Source organism: Oncorhynchus keta, chromosome 23, assembly GCF_023373465.1.
Source record: "Oncorhynchus keta strain PuntledgeMale-10-30-2019 chromosome 23, Oket_V2, whole genome shotgun sequence".
Taxonomy (NCBI): domain Eukaryota; kingdom Metazoa; phylum Chordata; class Actinopteri; order Salmoniformes; family Salmonidae; genus Oncorhynchus; species Oncorhynchus keta.
In genome coordinates this window covers 34655961-34674356 of record NC_068443.1, presented here as the reverse complement: position 1 = coordinate 34674356, position 18396 = coordinate 34655961, and the positions used below count along the sequence as shown (strand labels likewise).

The 18396-nt window shown below is 43.6% G+C and overlaps 1 protein-coding gene across 3 annotated transcripts in view; it reads right to left on the bottom strand.

Annotated features, from left to right (window-relative positions):
* Positions 1 to 8276: 8276 nt before the first annotated feature.
* Positions 8277 to 18396, bottom strand: part of LOC118402212 (protein FAM110B-like) — a 48291-nt gene continuing 38171 nt past the window's right edge. For 2 of the 3 annotated variants that reach the window (XM_035800230.2, XM_035800233.2), the window contains 2 exons: positions 11051 to 11084; positions 8277 to 10812 (listed from right to left, as the gene is read on the bottom strand). In XM_035800230.2, the coding sequence (XP_035656123.1) occupies positions 9343 to 10605 (1263 nt within the window). In that variant the 5' untranslated portion in view covers positions 10606 to 10812; positions 11051 to 11084 and the 3' untranslated portion in view covers positions 8277 to 9342. Of the gene's footprint in view, positions 11085 to 18396 lie in introns of all 3 variants that reach the window. The other variant, XM_035800231.2, reaches the window with a different exon arrangement.

Sequence of the window (18396 nt, the reverse complement as noted above, 5' to 3'; positions counted from 1 at the left end):
CGCTTCCTCACAGAAAGCTCCATTATTTTCACCACGATGGTGGCGGTGACAGAGCGTTTCTGAGTTAAGGAGTCTGTCAGCTCTTTACTCAGAGCTAAACGTCTCCTCTCTGTTTCGCACGGCGAATGGGCTTCGGCTAAGCTGCCGCAGTTGAGTAGAATGACTCAAAGGCTTCAAAGGCAGCAGGCGGTTCTCTAATGTGTGTGGAGGAGTGCGGGAGGAGAGAAGCTTCCAAATCCAATACCAAATCCAGAGATGTTAGAGTGAAGTCCAAAGCCTCCCTTTTTATCTCACTGACCCGGTCGGGCCAGTTGGCCAAAAATCTACGGTTCAGCACACAGACATGGTGTAGGTTTTAAATGTATTGGTGTCATGGAGGGCCTATACATTGGCATGCTTCTCTCTATATTAAGCTATTAATAGGCTACATTTGGTTATTCTGATATCAATATATGTACAAACATTTGTAGACACCCCTTCAAATGAGTGGATTTGGCTATTTCAGCCACACACGTTGCTGACAGGTGTATAAAATTGAGCACACAGCCATGCAATCCCAAGAGATCAACATTGGCAGTAGAGTAGCCTTACTGAAGAGATCCGTGACTTCAATGTGGCACCGTCATAGGATGCCACCTTTCTAACAAGTCATTTTGTCAAATTTTTACCCTGCTAGAACTGCCGCTGGTCAACTGTAAGTGCTGTTATTGTGAAGTGGAAACGTCTAGGAGCAACAACCGCGAGTGGTAGGCCACACAAGCTCACAGAAAGGGATCACCGAGTGTTGAAGCACGTAGCATGTAAAAACCGTCTGTCCTCGGTTGCAACACTCACTACCGAGTTTCAAACTGCCTCTGGATGAAACATCAGCACAAGACCTGTTCGTCTGGAGCTTCAAGAATATGTAGTTGTCAAGATCGGTGTGGAAGAACTTGACTGACCGCAAACCCGATTGAATACCTTTGGGATGAATTGGAAGGCTGACTGCGAGCCAGGCCTAATTGTCCAACATCAGTCCCTGACCTCACTAATGCTCTTGTGGGTGAATGGAAGCAAGTTCCCGCAGCAATGTTCCAACATCTAGTGGAAAGCCTTCCCAGAAGAGTGGAGGCTGTTATAGCAGCAAAGGGGGGACCAACTCCATATTAATGCCCATGATTGAGATGTTCGACTAGCAGGTGTCCACATACTTTTAGTGTATGTATTAAAACTCTGTGTAATATAGTTTAGCAATGTACAGTGCATTTGGAAAGTATTAAGACCACTTGTGTTTTTCCACATTTTCTTACATTACAGCCTTATTCTAAAATTGTCACGTTCTGACCTTAGTTCTGTTATTATCTCTTTGTTTTAGTATGGTCAAGGGCATGAGTTGGGTGGGCAGTCTGTTTGTTTTTCTATGTTGGTTTTTGAGGTCGGCCTAGTATGGTTCTCAGAGGCAGCTGTCAATTGTTGTCCCTGATTGAGAATCATACTTAGGTAGCCTGGGTTTCACTTTTAGTTTGTGGGTGTTTGTCTTCCGTGTTAGTGTTCGTACCACACGGGACTGTTTAGTTCATTTCACGTTTATTGTTTTGTATTTCGTAGTGTTCAGTTTATGTATTAAAATAAACATTATGGACACTTACCACGCTGCAAATTGGTCCTCCGATCTTTCTCGCTACTCCTCCTCAGAAGAGGAGGACGAGGTTCGTTACAAAAATGTATTAAATTGTTTTTTCTCCTCATCAATCTACACACAATACCCCATAATGACAAAGCAAAAACAGGGTTTTAGAAATGGTTGCAAATGTACTAAAATGTATCACATTTACGTAAGTATTCAGACCGTTGTCTTGGCTGTGTGCTTAGGGTAGTTGTCCTGTTGGAAGGTGAACCTTCGCCCCTGGAGCAGGTTTTCATCAAGGATCTCCCTGTACTTTGCTCCGTTCATCTTTCCCTCAATTCTGACTAGTCTCTGAGTCCCTGCCACTGAAAAATATCCCACAGCATAATGCTGCCACCCCCATGCTTCACCGTAGGGAATGTGCCAGATTTCCTCCAGACGTGACGCTTGGCATTCAGGCTAAAGATTTCAATCTTGGTTTCATCAGACCAGAGAATATTGTTTCTGATGGTCTGAGAGTCTTTAGGTGCCTTTTGGCAAACTCCAAGTGGGCTGTCATGTGTCTCTTACTGAGGAGTGGCTTCCGTCTGGCCACTCTACCAAACCAGCCTGATTGGTGGAGTGCTGCAGAGATGGTTGTCCTTCTGGAAGGTTCTCCCATCACCACATAGGAACTCTGGTGCTCTGTTAGAGTGACCATCAGGTTCTTAGTCACCTCCCTGATCAAGGCCCTTCTCCCCCGATTGCTCAGTTTGGCCGGGCGGCCAGCTCTAGGAAGAGTATTGGTGGTTCCAAACTTCTTCCATTTAAGAATGATGGTGACCTTCAATACTGTAGACATTTTTTGGTACCCTTCCCCAGATCTGTGCTTCGACACAATCCTGTCTCGGAGCTAAACATTTGCAAACATTTCTTAAAACCTGTTTTCGATTTGTCATTATGGGGTAATGTGTGTGGAATGATGAGGATTTCATTTAAATATATATATTTTTTAGAATAAGGCTGTAACGTAACAAAATGTGGAAAAAGTCAAGGGGTCTGAATACTTTCCGAATGCACTGTAAGTCATTATTCTTTGAATTGCATTGCACACATTTTGAGAATAATTTCTTTACATTTCAAAATGTGTGCTGCCCCTTTTAAGATAAATGCGTTCCAGGATATGGTAGACTAACCAAGACTAATGCTACAGTGTCTTTTTGTAGCTTTCTTTTTGCAGACAGTCAACAGTAGGCAGCATATTGCTGGTATGTTCACTACTGAAAGTTTACTTTTGTAAATTACTTTCCCTAAAATAAATAACCTCACGGAGTAGATTGTTGGGCGCTTCTTTTTGCTCAGGACAGCACGCACGTGCAGTTTGAATGCATCAACTTCTGGACTGCTAGGGTGCTCGAGAAGTTGTAACCCAAAGGCTGGCAGTTGGCGATATTAAAGTCGTTTCATCTTACCTTCCAAAAGCATTGTATGCAACATTTTCCACCACCATGTTGCGCCTTACGTTCCGCCAGGTCGTAAACAACAGATTGCTGCAAACTTATTTTCTGAAAGTGACAAGCCACATTTGGGACTAGCAGTCCTAGATAATTAGTCACTCTAACATCATTTCTTCTAATTCACTAGATGTATGTGCTTGAACTGTCGGCCTTCAAATTGAGTTACTCAATGAGAGGCGGCAGCACTGAGCTAGCCTGCAACGTCACTTCCTGTCGTAGCTCAAACTGCTCATGATTTTTCTCAATGAAACACCATCTTAACTGACTTTATTTGGCTTCAATGTGGTATTGAGTCTTCACAAAATAATAAATGGTGTCATGTGATCGATGGCTTTTTCCATTCATATATACAGTCACTGGATACACTAGCCGGACACACATTTTTACCGGCCCTGGGCCAGCAGGCCCTCATTAATGTTTTGTATTGGGTTTGGTGAGGTTGTTGTTGTTTGACCCCATCGCTTTGAAATAAACCCTACTTTAGCTGAATGTAAAGCTGCCCAAATTCACATAGAAATGTGAGTTCTAGATCTGTCATTCTCATTTAAAGCAAGTATATGAAGCGGTAGATCTGTTCTTTGTGCGTTATTTCTATGCTTCCCGTTCCTGTTTCATTTTTGCATCTTTTACTTTCACTTTTGTACACTAGCTTCAAACAGCAGAAGATACAATATTTTTGGTCATGGAAACGATATTTCACGGCGGTTTAGATGTTACAATGATTATCTACACCCCTCATTGTCAACTGCAACTGTCCTGTTCCAGATTCTAGGCCATATATAAAGGTACCCTAGAAGTATCCTGGCAGCACACCAGCAGACAGACACTAACCATTTGTGACTCAAAGGTGAGGCTAAGGTCATGCTTGGTCTTGCTGGAGATCATACTGTTTTTAAAACAACCAGTTGTGGGGGATGAAGATTGGAAATGCTTCCCCTGAGAGCACCGTAGAAACTATAACCATATTGTCTATCTAGCAGTTGTAGTTTTAAAGTATGGGTATGTGCGTTCATACTCACCCCTTAGTGAAACATGTTCGGGTGTGGTGACTAGACTTGTGGTTAAAAACATCTGACAGACCGACCGTCTTATCTTGGAGGTTTCACCACCCAATTACAATAGGATAAATAATCTGAGGGTGAGCACTTTCATTCAATGCGGGGGGGTCCATCAGTGATGTTTCACTGTGTAACGTGTGACCTCGTGCTTCAAGTGTTGATTAACCCCCTAGATGCATCGGTGAATCAATCTAAGTAACATCATACAAAAATCACCATCAAAATCCGTCGGTTTAAAGATAAAGATTTTGCATTGAACGGCATCTCAATCCTGCGCATTCATCCGCCTGTTGCACTTCTGCATCTGCGGGGAAACGTGGCAGAGCTAGAGTGGTGTTTATCAGACCATGAGACGACAATCGGTCTTCTCATGAAAACGATTGCGGCATCCGAATGGTTTGATCTACAAACTAATGTGATCCCACTGTGGAAAGGGGAGATTCTCACAAACACGATGGTGGTGTCACGGGATGGAATTATAAAGGTAGTTTTGTGCTTACCCAAAAAAGGGGCTATGTGTAGAAATATTATGTATACAGTTGAAGTCGGAAGTTTACATACACCTTAGCCAAATACATTTTAACTCAGTTCCTGAGTTAATTCCTGACATTTAATCCTAGTGAAAATTCCCTGTTTTTAGGTCAGTTAGTATTACCACTTTATTTTAAGAATGTGAAATGTCAGAATAGTAGAAAGAATGATTTATTTCAGCTTTTATTTCTTTCATCACATTCCCAGTGGGTCAGAAGTTTACATACACTCAATTCGTATTTGGTAGCATTGCCTTTAAATTGTCAAACTTGGGTCAAACGTTTTGGGTAGCCTTCCACAAGCTTCCCACAATAAATTGGGTGAATTGTGGCCCATTCTTCCTGACAGAGCTGGTGTAACTGAGTCAGGTTCATAGGCCTCCTTGCTCGCACACACTTTTTCAGTTATGCCAACAAATTTCTTATGGGATTGAGGTCAGGGCTTTGTGATGGCCACTCCAATAATTAAGCCATTTTGCCACAACTTTGGAAGTATGCTTGGGGTCATTGTTCATTTGGAAGACCAATTTGCGACCAAACTTTAACTTTCTGACGGATGTCTTGAGATGTTGCTTCAATACCTGTTCCCTCCAGCATCTTCACAAGGTCCTTTGCTGTTTTTCTGGGATTGATTTGCACTTTTCGCACCAAAGTACATTCATCTCTAGGAGACAGAACACATCTCCTTCCTGAGCGGTATGGCGGCTGTGTGGTCCCTTGGTGTTTATACTTGTGTACTATTCTTTGTACAGTTGAACGTGGTACCTTCAGGCATTTGGAAATTGCTCGCAAGGATTGACCAGACTTGTAGAGGTTTACAATTCTTTTTCTGAGGTCTTGGCTTATTTCTTTTGATTTTCCCATGATGTCAAGCAAAGAGGCACTGAGTTTGAAGGTAGGCCTTGAAATACATCCACAGGTACACCTCCAATTGACTCAAATTATGTCAATTAGCCCATCAGAAGCTTCTAAAGCCATGACATAATTTTCTGTAATTTTCCAAGCTGTTTATAGGTACAGTCAACTTAGTGTATGTAAACGTCTGACCCACTGGAATTGTGATACAGTGAATTAAGGGAAATAATCTGTCTGTAAACAATTGTTGGAAATATTACTTGTGTCATGCACAAAGTAGATGTCCCAACTGACTTGCCAAAACTATAGTTAGTTAACAAGACATTTGTGGAGTGGTTGAAAAACAAGTTTTAACGTCTCCAACCTAAGTGTATGTAAACTTCCGAATTCAACTGTGTGTGTGTGTGTGTGTGTGTGTATGTATGTATGTACATACAGTGGGGCAAAAAAGTATTTAGTCAGCTACCAATTGTGCAAGTTCTCCCACTTAAAAAGATGAGAGGCCTGTAATTTTCATAGGTACACTTCAACTATGACAGACAAAATTAGATTTTTTTCTCCATAAAAATCACATTGTAGGATTTTTAATTAATCTATATGCAAATTATGGTGGAAAATAAGTATTTGGTCACCTACAAACAAGCAAGATTTCTGGCTCTCACAGACCTGTAACTTCTTCTTTAAGAGGCTCCTCTGTCCTCCACTCGTTACCTGTATTAATGGTACCTGTTTGAACTTGTTATCAGTATAAAAGACACCTGTCCACAACCTCAAACAGTCACACTCCAAACTCCACTATGGCCAAGACCAAAGAGCTGTCAAAGGACACCAGAAACAAAATTGTAGACCTGCACCAGTCTGGGAAGACTGAATCTGCAATAGGTAAGCAGCTTGGTTTGAAGAAATCAACTGTGGGAGCAATTATTAGGAAATGGAAGACATACAAGACCACTGATAATCTCCCTCGATCTGGGGGTCAAAATGATCACAAGAACAGTGAGCAAAAATCCCAGAACCACACGGGGGGATCTAGTGAATGACCTGCAGAGAGCTGGGACCAAAGTAACAAAGCCTACCATCAGTAACACACTACGCAGCCAGGGACTAAAATCCTGCAGTGCCAGACGTGTCCCCTTGCTTGAGCCAGTACATGTTCAGGCCCTTCTGAAGTTTGCTGGAGAGCATTTGGATGATCCAGAAGAAGATTGGGAGAATGTCATATGGTCAGATGAAACCAAAATAGAACTTTTTGGTAAAAACTCAACTCGTCTTGTTTGGAGGACAAAGAATGCTGAGTTGCATCCAAAGAACACCATACCTACTGTGAAGTATGGGGTGGAAACATCATGCTTTGGGGCTGTTTTTCTGCAAAGGGACCAGGACGACTGATCCGTGTAAAGGAAAGAATGAATGGGGCCATGTATCGTGAGATTTTGAGTGAAAACTTCCTTCCATCAGCAAGGGCATTGAGGGTGAAACATGGCTGGGTCTTTCAGCATGACAAAGATCCCAAAAACACCGCCCGGGAAACGAAGGAGTGGCTTCGTGAGAAGCATTTCAAGGTCCTGGAGTGGCCTAGCCAGTCTCCAGATCTCAACCCCATAGAAAATATCTGGAGGGAGTTGAAAGTCTGTGTTGCCTAGCAACAGCCCCAAAACATCACTGCTCAAGAGGAGATCTGCATGGAGGAATGGGCCAAAATACCAGCAACAGTGTGTGAAAACCTTGTGAAGACTTACAGAAAACATTTGACCTCTGTCATTGCCAACAAAGGGTATATAACAAAGTATTGAGAAACTTTTGTTATTGACCAAATACTTATTTTCCACCATAATTTGCAAATAAATTAATAAAAAATCCTACAGTGTGATTTTCTGGATTTTTTTTCTCATTTTGTCTGTCATAGTTGAAGTGTACCTATGATAAATTACAGGCCTCTCTCATCTTTTTAAGTGGGAGAACCTGCACAATTGGTGGCTGACTAAATACTTTTTTGCCCCACTGTATATATATATTTCCATGAGCTTTCTTATATCTCCTAGACATAAGACAAACACTTCAAAACCTTGTTTCTTATGATGGCAAAAAAATACAGATTTGGATTATTTATGAATGTGTTTCTCTTGGCTATAGTAGTAAAGGCAAAATTCAATATTTTTATTCCTAAAGGGGTCCTACAATTCAAACTCAAATAGCTAAATGATCTATAGTATGAACGTCTGAACTGTATTTGAAAGATGAGGAAATCTGTCCTTTCCACAGAGGTTTTAGATTAGATCACTTTGTCTCTGAGCTCGGGGAGTAACAATTTACATAAAGAAACTGCATTACCCACAATGAATCACTCTCCTGCCATATCCCACAGCCTTTTAAACCTGGAACATGAACAGTGGAGATAGGAGTAACTGTAAACAGACTCTTTTTCAGTTTTACATACTAGCTCAGGTTCATTGTATTGTCAGTGGAGCGATACATAGAAGCATGGAAAATACATCTTGACAGCTTTATAGGACCGCACAAGGAAGGTGATATTGGTGACCTCTGATCTATGAGCTAACATCAACAGACTCCACTGATTAACATGGGTACTCTTCTGATCCTCCAGCGGTTAAATGGCTGATGTAACGGTAACGCGGTAACCATAAGTATTGTAGTACAGAAAATGAACACAGCTTCGTGTTTCCTCATCAAATATAATTTTAATGAAATAACTCACATTTTTCAACGTAGATGGCAAAACAAGACATTTATTAAAATAATGCAAAATAACTAACATTGAAAACAATTAATTGCCTTAATTTTTAAGTACAGTAACAGTTCCAACTCCCATATACTGAACCATGTATGTCATCATAACAACGTCATACACATTTGATGATGAACAGGGTTTGACGCAGTCTCACAGTCAAGCCCAGAGAGAAGACTGAACAATGTAGTAAGTTAGCTTGACAGGCGCCCTCTGACAAAAATCAATTTTAAAAAAATGATGTATATACATTTTCTTACAGCATTTACACACATCTTAAAGAAAAGCCAGTACCACAAAATCCAACTGTCAATAAGAACATTATGGACAACAAACTAAACAGATGCAAAAACCACGTAATGCTGAATGGTTTCATGATGCTGCCTGAATGTTATCGCCATAGTAATGCTAAGAGAGGGGTTAAGCTGGGGTTTCCCCAGGAAGGGGGCAGGGTCTGGGTCTGGGTCTGGAATGTACCAAACAAACTCTCCTGGTACCAAAGGGGTGAGGCAGGTTTGGACTGTACCATGCTTCCACAGTCCTTTTTTCAGGGGAGTTTTTTTTCCACACACAAAGCTCAGATGCATCAGAGAGAATTATCAGACTAAAGACTGGTTACACACTGAAGCGCTGCATTCACACCCGTATGGCTTCCAGGCTTAGTGTTGTTCAGAACGAAAGGACATTAAGAAGACACACCTAAAAAGAGCTGGCATCATAATGCTGGTCTAAACAGAGAAAGCAAAACGATGAGAGAGAGAGAGCTGCGCTGCTCGAAGAGACGGCACTGAACGGCAGCCATCTTGAAAAAGGCTATTTTTTCCTAAACCTGCTGCTTTAGCTGGAGGCCGCACTGGCGGGTTGGGTGAAAGGAGTCATGCAGATTCAGAGGACAACAAACACTGAACGCGAAAGCGACCGCAAGAGCCATCCACGGGTGCCTTGCTAGATCAATACTTTGACATTCATAGAGATTCAGTACGCAAGTGTCCAAAGACCTTCATTGCATCGGTAGTATATATTTTTTTTTAGTTTGTTTCTTCCCTGCCTTTTAGACATGAGATACTTTCTGCGACTCGCGTGCCTGTTTGATACTGTACAGCCATTTGATGACGCGGGCGTTGCGTTCTACGGCCGAGATCCCGTAAGGCACGCGTTCGCTCGCATCTTCCTCCTCATCCGTCATGTCCTCGTTGCTGTGCCGTGATTGGTCGCAGTCCGAGCTGATCATGCTGGCGCTACGGAAGTTGAGTGAGATGATGTCGGAGTTAGCACGGGCGAAGCTCTCTACGCCCACACTCTCCAGCTCCTCGGGGTCCAGCCCACAGTAGTTAAAGAAGCGCTCCACGTCGGCGCCGGCTCGTGCGTAACGGTCGCTCAGGTCCGACTTGGAGCGATGCAGGGACGGCCGGCGGGCCACAGAGCTCCCTAGCTCTAGCTCCAACTGCTCAGCTGGAGCGGCAGAGGAGGGCGGCGTGGGGTTGGCTTCCCTCTCAGGGGCCTGGGGGGCGTTGTCGCAGAGAGGGGCAAGGACTTTGGGGCTGGGTTTGGGGGGTAAGGGAGGTGCGGAGCTGCTGCTACTTCGGGCCGCCCTTAGAGGCTTACCGTTGCATAGCCTGCGGATGTCGGAGGAGCTGTGGGAGGCGTGGAGGTGTGAACGATCGCCCTCACCCCGCTCCTCCAACAGGCGGCGGCTGAGGTTCAAGTTGCTCCCCTGGGCGTTGCCCCCCTGTGGGCTCCGTCGGCCAGGTACAGGGGGAGGCACCTTAAGGGACTCAGAGAAGGAACGGAGGCTGGTGGGCTCAGAGCAGTCCGTTGTGGTGGGGATGGAGCGGTGGGGGGCCCAGCTCCTGGCCCCGGGCTTTAGAGTAGCGCTCTTAGTGTGGCCCTCAGAGGTCGAGCCAGAGCTGTTCAGGAGGTTCTTAAGGATCTCCAGGTTGAGGTTCTCCCGTTTGCTGGTGGTGGTGCATGTGTCTGACTTGGAGTTGTTGTTGGATGCCTTGAGGTCCACCCCACCACCACCACCCCCATTCGCCCCTCTCTTAGCCACGGCAGGGCAGACAGGCGGCCTGGCCAGCAGTGGGGGCTTAACAGGCTCCTGCTTGGCGTTGATGACCTCCTGGCTCTTGACGTACTTCGACTTGTCCGCCTCCAGCCGCTCCACAGCGCTCAGCCGCTTAGGGTTGGGCTCCACCTGGCGCCGGAAGTAGTCAGGCCCTTTGTTGAGTATGCGCAGGGGGACGGTGGAGGCAAAGGCCGCCCCGTGGCCGGGGGGCTTGCTATCTGCCAGCGGCGTCAGGGTCTCGGTGGGCATGTCTGGGTGGCTCGGGGTGGCCGCCGTGGTGGCTGACGCGGGGGGTGGCTCTGCTGCTGCGCGTAGGGCAGCCTGCAGGCACGCACATGAAGCCAGGCGAGCGGAGAATGGGGGCCGTCTCCACTGGCCTTCAACAGCCAGGACTCATCCCCACAGAGCATCAATCAGCCCCTACTGCTGCCCTGCTCCTACTGCCCCACAGCCTGCCTGCCCCAGGGTGGAGCGACAGAGAGAGAGAGAAACAAGAGGAGTGAGAGAGAGGGAGAATGGGGAGAAGGGAGAGGCAGAGGGAGAGAGAGGGAGAGTGGGGAGAAGTGAGAGAGAGGGAGAGTGGGGAGAAGTGAGAGAGGTGAGAAGGGAGAGAGGCAGAGCGAGTGCAGGAGCAGTGGTCCGGATCAGTAGGCACCGGGGTGTAGGATTGTGGGAAGGAACAACCTCGTCTCACCTCCTTTGTTCGCCCACAACTGGAGGCAGCAGATCTGAAACAAAGAGAGACCAATCGCATTAGGGGGAATCAGGTGATATCACGGTCATAGCAACAACATGAAGAACTGGGACACATGCATGTACTTGACTGTTGAGAGGCACACTATATAGACACACCTATAGGGACACATGCAGACGCAAACATGCACACACGCAAATGCACACACACTTAAACACAGAGGGAAATATGTTCCTAGTCAAAAGGAGGAAGGCTGAGTAGAAAAGCATACAGTTAGCCATGTCTTTTCCCTGCTCTAACATCGCAAGTGTTATGAAGAACCTCATTGTCTGTCAAAGTGAGGAGTGCGATTATTCCAGCTCTCCCTCAGATACACACGAGAAAGTGCTGACACAGCCGCCAGTGGTGTGGTTTTTTCCCACCACAGAGCCAGAGAGAGAAAAGGGACTACGAGAGTGAGATCAGATACAGGAACAGAATGGCAAGAGAAAAGGAATGAGAGACAGAAGAGAGAGATCGAGAAAGTGCAGAGTGAAATATAGACCGAAGAACCTCAAGGATGTGGGGGGATCATAAATAAAAGTAATTACAGTGGCATCAGGGACAGGGCTGTTTGTGTGCCGGCCAATGGACAGGGAAATTGCAGTGACAAAGCAGTTTTATGGACCCACTGTGTGTGTGTACGCACACGAGTGTGTGGTTGCGCTGCCTGCGACACGTCATACATTACTGAGGGGAAGGGAGGGAGTCTGGGGCGATGCGGGGCAGACGCCTGGAATGATTCAGTAAAACGTAAAACACATGGCTGGTGGTGGCCCTAATATCTGGCTTACTAAAGAGTAGATTGATGAGTTAATTTCAAAGGCGCAACCTGTACGTTTCACCCTGCCTGGGACTTGTTTGTAAACTGATGGTGTGATGGGGTCCTGGACCAGGGCGGATGTAACTATTTGGGGGGGGGGCTTCAATTAACCGAGGCACCGTTTGACTATTCCCGTCTCAAAATCACTGAAATTGACAGTTTTTTTTACTGCATAAGCTACAACATAATGTAATCGCTATCTGCAAACATGTGACTATCCCCACCCCAACTTATCAGCAATTATTTTTTCATAGAAATGCCTGAATCCAATAGCTCTGATTTTACCCAGCCGAATCATTGTGATCATTCACGTTTTCTAATAATCAAAACCATCCAAACGGGACGGGGGTGGGACTATAGTCCCAGACTAGATATAGATCATCCAATACTCACTTCCAATTCCCCCATCCCCATGCCCCTCGTCGTGCGGTGTAGAAACACACCACTACAGCTTATATCCTGACCCATCAACCACTCAAAGACCTGAAGTGAGCCCGCATCCCTCTATTTAGAAATATAAGTATATTGTTAGGGGCCTGGGGAGTCCCACAGCAATCTGCACAGACATATTTGCAAAACTCAATCCAGCAACGACACAGCTCCAGCCGAGACACGCCATTGGCCACGGGGTAACCGTAGGGACCCAATTTCATCATCTAACAGTAAGACACTCCAGGTAATAAACCAAATTAGGCAAGGCGGCCTGCCTTGCCCATAGGCCCATTGCCCTCACCTACATTTTTTTCCCCAATCAAATTCGTTTCAATGAAAGACATTTGTTTGGTTAGCCATGGATACAGATTCAGGGGCCTCAATCCCGGCTATATGAAAACACATAGCAGGACGTCTGAATGAACAGAAACATTGCCAGGCTCAATTTCCTCAAGTCTTGACTATAGATAAGGTCATGGTTAGACCTTAGATCTACAGGACCCTGTAGATAGCCTGTATTATAATGTAAACACAAGAGAGGCATATATAACTATGACCTGTGAATGTTACGGGAGACAGAGGACCATGTAAAACAGCGGGACAACAGGCAACTGATCTCTCATGAGAAGGGGGTGGGTCGGTGGCAGGGCCCATACAATGAGGCTGCAATCTGCCACCACACTGTCTGCAGTCACACACACTACCCCATACTGTAATTAAGGAGCAGGAGGGGGTCAGAGCCGGCACTATACACAGTAATAACAGTGAATGAAGCCAGGCTCTCCTCTACCCAATATACCAAGTGACTATCATCCTCCCCCTTGACTACTAGGCTAGTCTTAATAGGATTTTTTTTATGTTCCTCTAAAATTACATAACCAACTCTAACTGCCTGTAGCTCAGGACCTGAAGCAAGGATATACATATGCTTGATACCATTTTAAAGGAAACACTTTGAAGTTTGTGGAAATGTGAAATTAATGTAGGAGAATATAACACAGGTCTGGTAAAAGATAATACAAACCAAAAATATGCGTTTTCTATCTTTTTTTTCTTAATCTTTGGGAAAGAGAAAGGCCATAATATAATATTGCAGTTTAGGTGGAATTTAGATGTTGGCCACAAGATGGCAGCAGTGTGTGCAAAGTTTCAGATTTATCAGTGAAGCGATGCAATACAGGCCAATATTTTGTATCAAGTCTGTCCAAATGTGCTGAATTGGTCAATTGATACATTTTCAAGTACATAACTACAGAGAACATACAAAAATGATATGGTAATACTACATTTAAATTTACACACTCCCAGGAATATCATACATGGATCATTAGCTTATACACTAACTTTCACACATCTAGATGGCCGGGAAGGGGGGTGTGGAGCCAGAGACAGCAGTGGTTCAAACTTTAGAACCCAGTTCCTACATTTGAGTATAAAAAATTATTTTTATCAAACAAAACTATGCTACATTTTTATCTCTGGGACCCTCAGGATGACAAATCAGAGCAAGATTACTGAATGTAAAGTTAATTAATTTTACCTTCAGAGGTGAATGTATCAAACCAGTCGCCGTGATACGTTTTTGTTGTTGTTGTGCACTCTCCTCAAACAATAACATGGTATTTTCACTGTAATAGCTACTGTAAATTGGACAGTGCAGTTTTTAACCTAAGTTAAAGTCGACCCTCAAGTCGACCCTCTACTTTTTCGAACATTCTGTTAAAAATCGCGCAACATTTCAGCGCCCTGCTACTCAGGCCAGGAATATAGTATATGCATATGATTAGTATGTGTGGTTAGAAAACACTCAGACGTTTATAAAACTGGTTAAATCACGGCTGTGACTATAACAGAACGTGCGTTTCATCGAATAGTGCAGGAAAATCTGATCACTGAAAATGGAAATAAATATCCTTGCGCTACTTCCAGGAATTGTTCAAAGTGAACCGAATTAAATGAGGCCGAGGTTGCAGTGCCTACAGCTTCCACACGATGTGTAGAGTCTTGTCATTTGATTCAGCTTTGATTCTTGGTCAAACCGAATCAAGGGAACCGATTCCCTCCGGTCTCCGACCGGATGTTTTGGTCGAGCTCTCTCCAGACATTTTTTCGAGACGGATACCTATAGAATTTACATCGCCTCCTGATGAATTTTATCGCTTATTAACGTGTACTCATACCTAAAGTTGCATTACAAAAGTATTTCGAAGTGTTTTGTGAAAGTTTATCGTCAACTTTTTGAATTTTAAAAAATGACGTTACGTTATGAAACGCTATTTTTTTCCGTTTATCACACAGTCTTCATAGATCGATATCTAGGCTATATATGGACCGATTTAAGCGGAGAAAAAAAAAACAATAGTGATTATGGGACATCTAGGAGTGCCAACAAAGAAGATGGTCAAAGGTAATGAATGTTTTATATTTTATTGTGCGGTTTGTGTAGCGCCGAATATGCTAATTATTTTGTTTACGTCCCCTGCGGGTCTTTTGGGGTGTTACATGCTATCAGATAATAGCTTCTCATGCTTTCGCCGAAAAGCATTTTTAAAATCTGACTTGTTGCCTGGATTCACAACGAGTGTAGCTTTAATTCAATACCCTGCATGTGTATTTTAATGAACGTTTGAGTTTTAACTAATACTATTAGCATTTAGCGTAGCGCATTTGCATTTCCAGAGCTTTAGATGGGACGCCTGCGTGCCAGGTAGGAGCAAGAGGTTAACAATATTTTTTATTTATTTATCCTATTTATCCTAGGCAAGTCAGTTAAAACTTGCCTAACAAATTGCCTAACAAATTCTTATTTACAATGACGGCCTAGGAACAGTGGGTTAACTGCCTTGTTCAGGGGCAGAACGACAGATTTTTACCTTGTCAGCTCGGGGATTCGATCTAGCAACCTTTCGGTTACTGGCCCAACGCTCTAATTACTCGGCTACCTGCCACCACAATGGAATAAGACATGTCTATGTCCTGGAAAGTTTGCTGTTACTTTCAATATCATGCTAATCACATTAGCGCATGTTAGCTCAACCGTCCCGATATAGGGACAACAATCCCATAGAGGTTAACCTCTTACCCCATACCAGCGGTGGTGGGCTTTTGTCCCCTGACTGCCCTGCAACACTCTCCTTGTTTAGTGGAGGGGGTGAGTGAATTTGTGTTGTATGTACTGTACAGTATATGCATGATGTCATCAGAGTTCAGTACCTTTTCTCCAGGCATTCAATCAGCATCTAGAGAATAGAGAATGTATGATAATTGTTTCAGTCAGTTATCTACAGTCATGATTCCGGTAAATCAAAGCGAAAGTACCTATCAGATAATTCCACACACAAATGTGACGCGTGCACACAAACGGCTCTCTCCCCCTCTTCCTATGTCTGAAGAAACCGATTCCCCCTAATTAATACCACGTGCCCTGTCTTTCTCCCTAATAGGCAATCTCTATAACAGACCTATAATCTCCATAGATCGTATTATGACAGTGCAACACAGAGATGCATAGTGTCCTTTGACCAAAATGACCACATCCATAACAGCGGTATGCTCAGAATGTTTGACCCAACGGAATCCTTCGTTCTCAGAACCGCATCAGCCTAAAATTCCATTCTCCTCCTTGAAAATAAATGAAAGGCCAATAGAAAAACCCCACATAAAGCCAAGAGGTCAAATCCATTGCTGGTTCTGGGAGACAATCCTTTTCTCTTTTCACCCCTAGGCCCCAAACACATGACGGTCATACAAGAGGGTGTTACGTACTATGCAGTCAGGCCTTATGGAATGACTGGACTTATATGGCTAGAGGCCCATGTTCAGTTAAATCATGTTATTGTTGTGACGGAGTAAGACTTTCATCCAATATAGCTGCAGGACTAACACATCGTGCACAGGGAAGTACTGAATGCAAAATCCTAACTCATTTCAAAGCAAGGGAGGCTTGGTGGCTGCAGACTACAACGGAAGTACACAATGTTACTACTAGGCTACTCAATTATACTCCAACGAGCTAAAGCACCTTCCTCAATCACTTTGGCTTGATAATAAAACATATGGTCAGCTTTAAGGCACAAGGGGTTAGACAAATGTTTTGCGATCGCCAATTCTCAAGAATTGCAAATCTGTTATGTTTTTAATAAGAGGTTAATAGGTTTCTCTGCATTCTGATCGTTTTATACTGTTCAATTATACTTCAACAATTTATTTATTTATTTTTTTGCATTTTCATAAATGTTTGCATTTCCTGCACTCATTTGAGATGATTTTCACATGGCCAAGTAGGGCTGCACGATACTGGCAAACAATCTAGGCCTTATTTTTAACCAAATTTTGCAATTGCCATTTGACTTGCGATTTAGGTCAAAACACTTGGGTGAACTGTTGTAATCGTGGAAAAATAATGATTATTCTAATTCTATAGTTAGAATATAAGCAGTTACTTTGAATACAGTATTGTTTGACATGATAACGAATGAAAATGCCAGGGAGGAGTTACTGTGACAGGGTAGTAACCAAAGTGTTGGTCAGTGTTTCCTTGCAGACCCTATAATCTTTGTCAATATTAAATGCTTCTCTTAGCTACTCCATGTAGCTAACATATTCATGCATTCCCAATTCCTCTTTGAATTAGAAGACACTGTTGCACAAACATGCTGATTTAGGCCTACACAGTTACTGGTATCAGGCTGTATAGCTAGCTACATTTGCTCTGACTAGCATGACTTAGCCACAACTTGCTAAGAAAAGACAAACTAGCTGTTTGCAGATATAAGAGAAACAAACTAATGGTGTAATTATAGAACACGAGTGGATTTATATTAAGAAGCAAAATGGAAGCAGCATCATTGTCATCAACATCGTTGCATGTGCTGCATTGACCATGCAGACTGAATGCAAGTGTCTCATGGTTGAGCAACAACAAATGTGCTCCTTGAGTGAGGGGGCGGGGCTAGCTCGTGTGGGGAAATAATGCATAGAGAGAGAGCAGAGCGAGATGATTCAAGTAGCGGAGCAAACTATAGAAATGGATGTTACACACGGCATATCACATTTAACAAACCAAACATTCAAATACCGTTATAGAAGGTCAAGTAAAAACCCAAACCGGTCCGTGCATCAATACCTGTATATTTTGTATTTATTAACAATCCCCATTAGCTATTCTTCCTGGGGTCCAAACACACCAAAGCATCCACATTACCTATAAAACAATATATAAAACAGTGAACTATGTTTGCACTGAATGAGCTAAAGATAAAACAGTACATCATATAACATCCCTACACCACCACAACACAACATGTTCAATACCACCATACAACAATGTGTGCGCATTCATGTGTCTGTACCTTCAGGTGTGCATATAGTAAAATACGGTATACCGCCCAGCCCTACCCCCACATAATGACAGTCTCTGTGTTGAGTCATTCAACTGGTGGTTGAATTTTAATAGGGTTCGGAACCCTAACCATCTGTCAATGTCTTGTACACAAATCGGCAACAGACAGCGGAGATGGTGGGCCAAAATACGGGCCAGATTATCATGTCATTTTAAAGTCATTTCAATTCACTTGAATGCAAAAGACAACCTGTGTCCCAAAACATGTGTCCTTATTTCCCCAAAATGTTTCCAGATTTATGCAAGCCTTCCTTCCAGATAGCAGGTTTTATTGATTATGTGCCTGCACTGCTTCACTGGACTCCTGACAGAGGTAAGACCCCATCACCCATCACCTCTGTGTGTGGTTCTTGGGAACATGGTTCAATCCAGCTACAACTTATCTGAAGTTCACATGCAGATGTTGTTACCACAGGAAACAGGACTGTCATTCCCAGGTTTCTCATCTCAGTGTGGTTAAGGGGGACTGTTTTTTTTAAAGGGGGAGGGTTGTTATTTCTTGGCTCCAGGCCCAGAAAGGTCATTTAGGAATGGTAGATGGGGGGGGGTGTCTATGGTAGATTTTTGTGGGTAGAATAGAAAATTGCTTTATTTCCCCCAAGATATTGCAGTGACAGTTATGTCAATCTCAATACAAGACTTTGGATGATC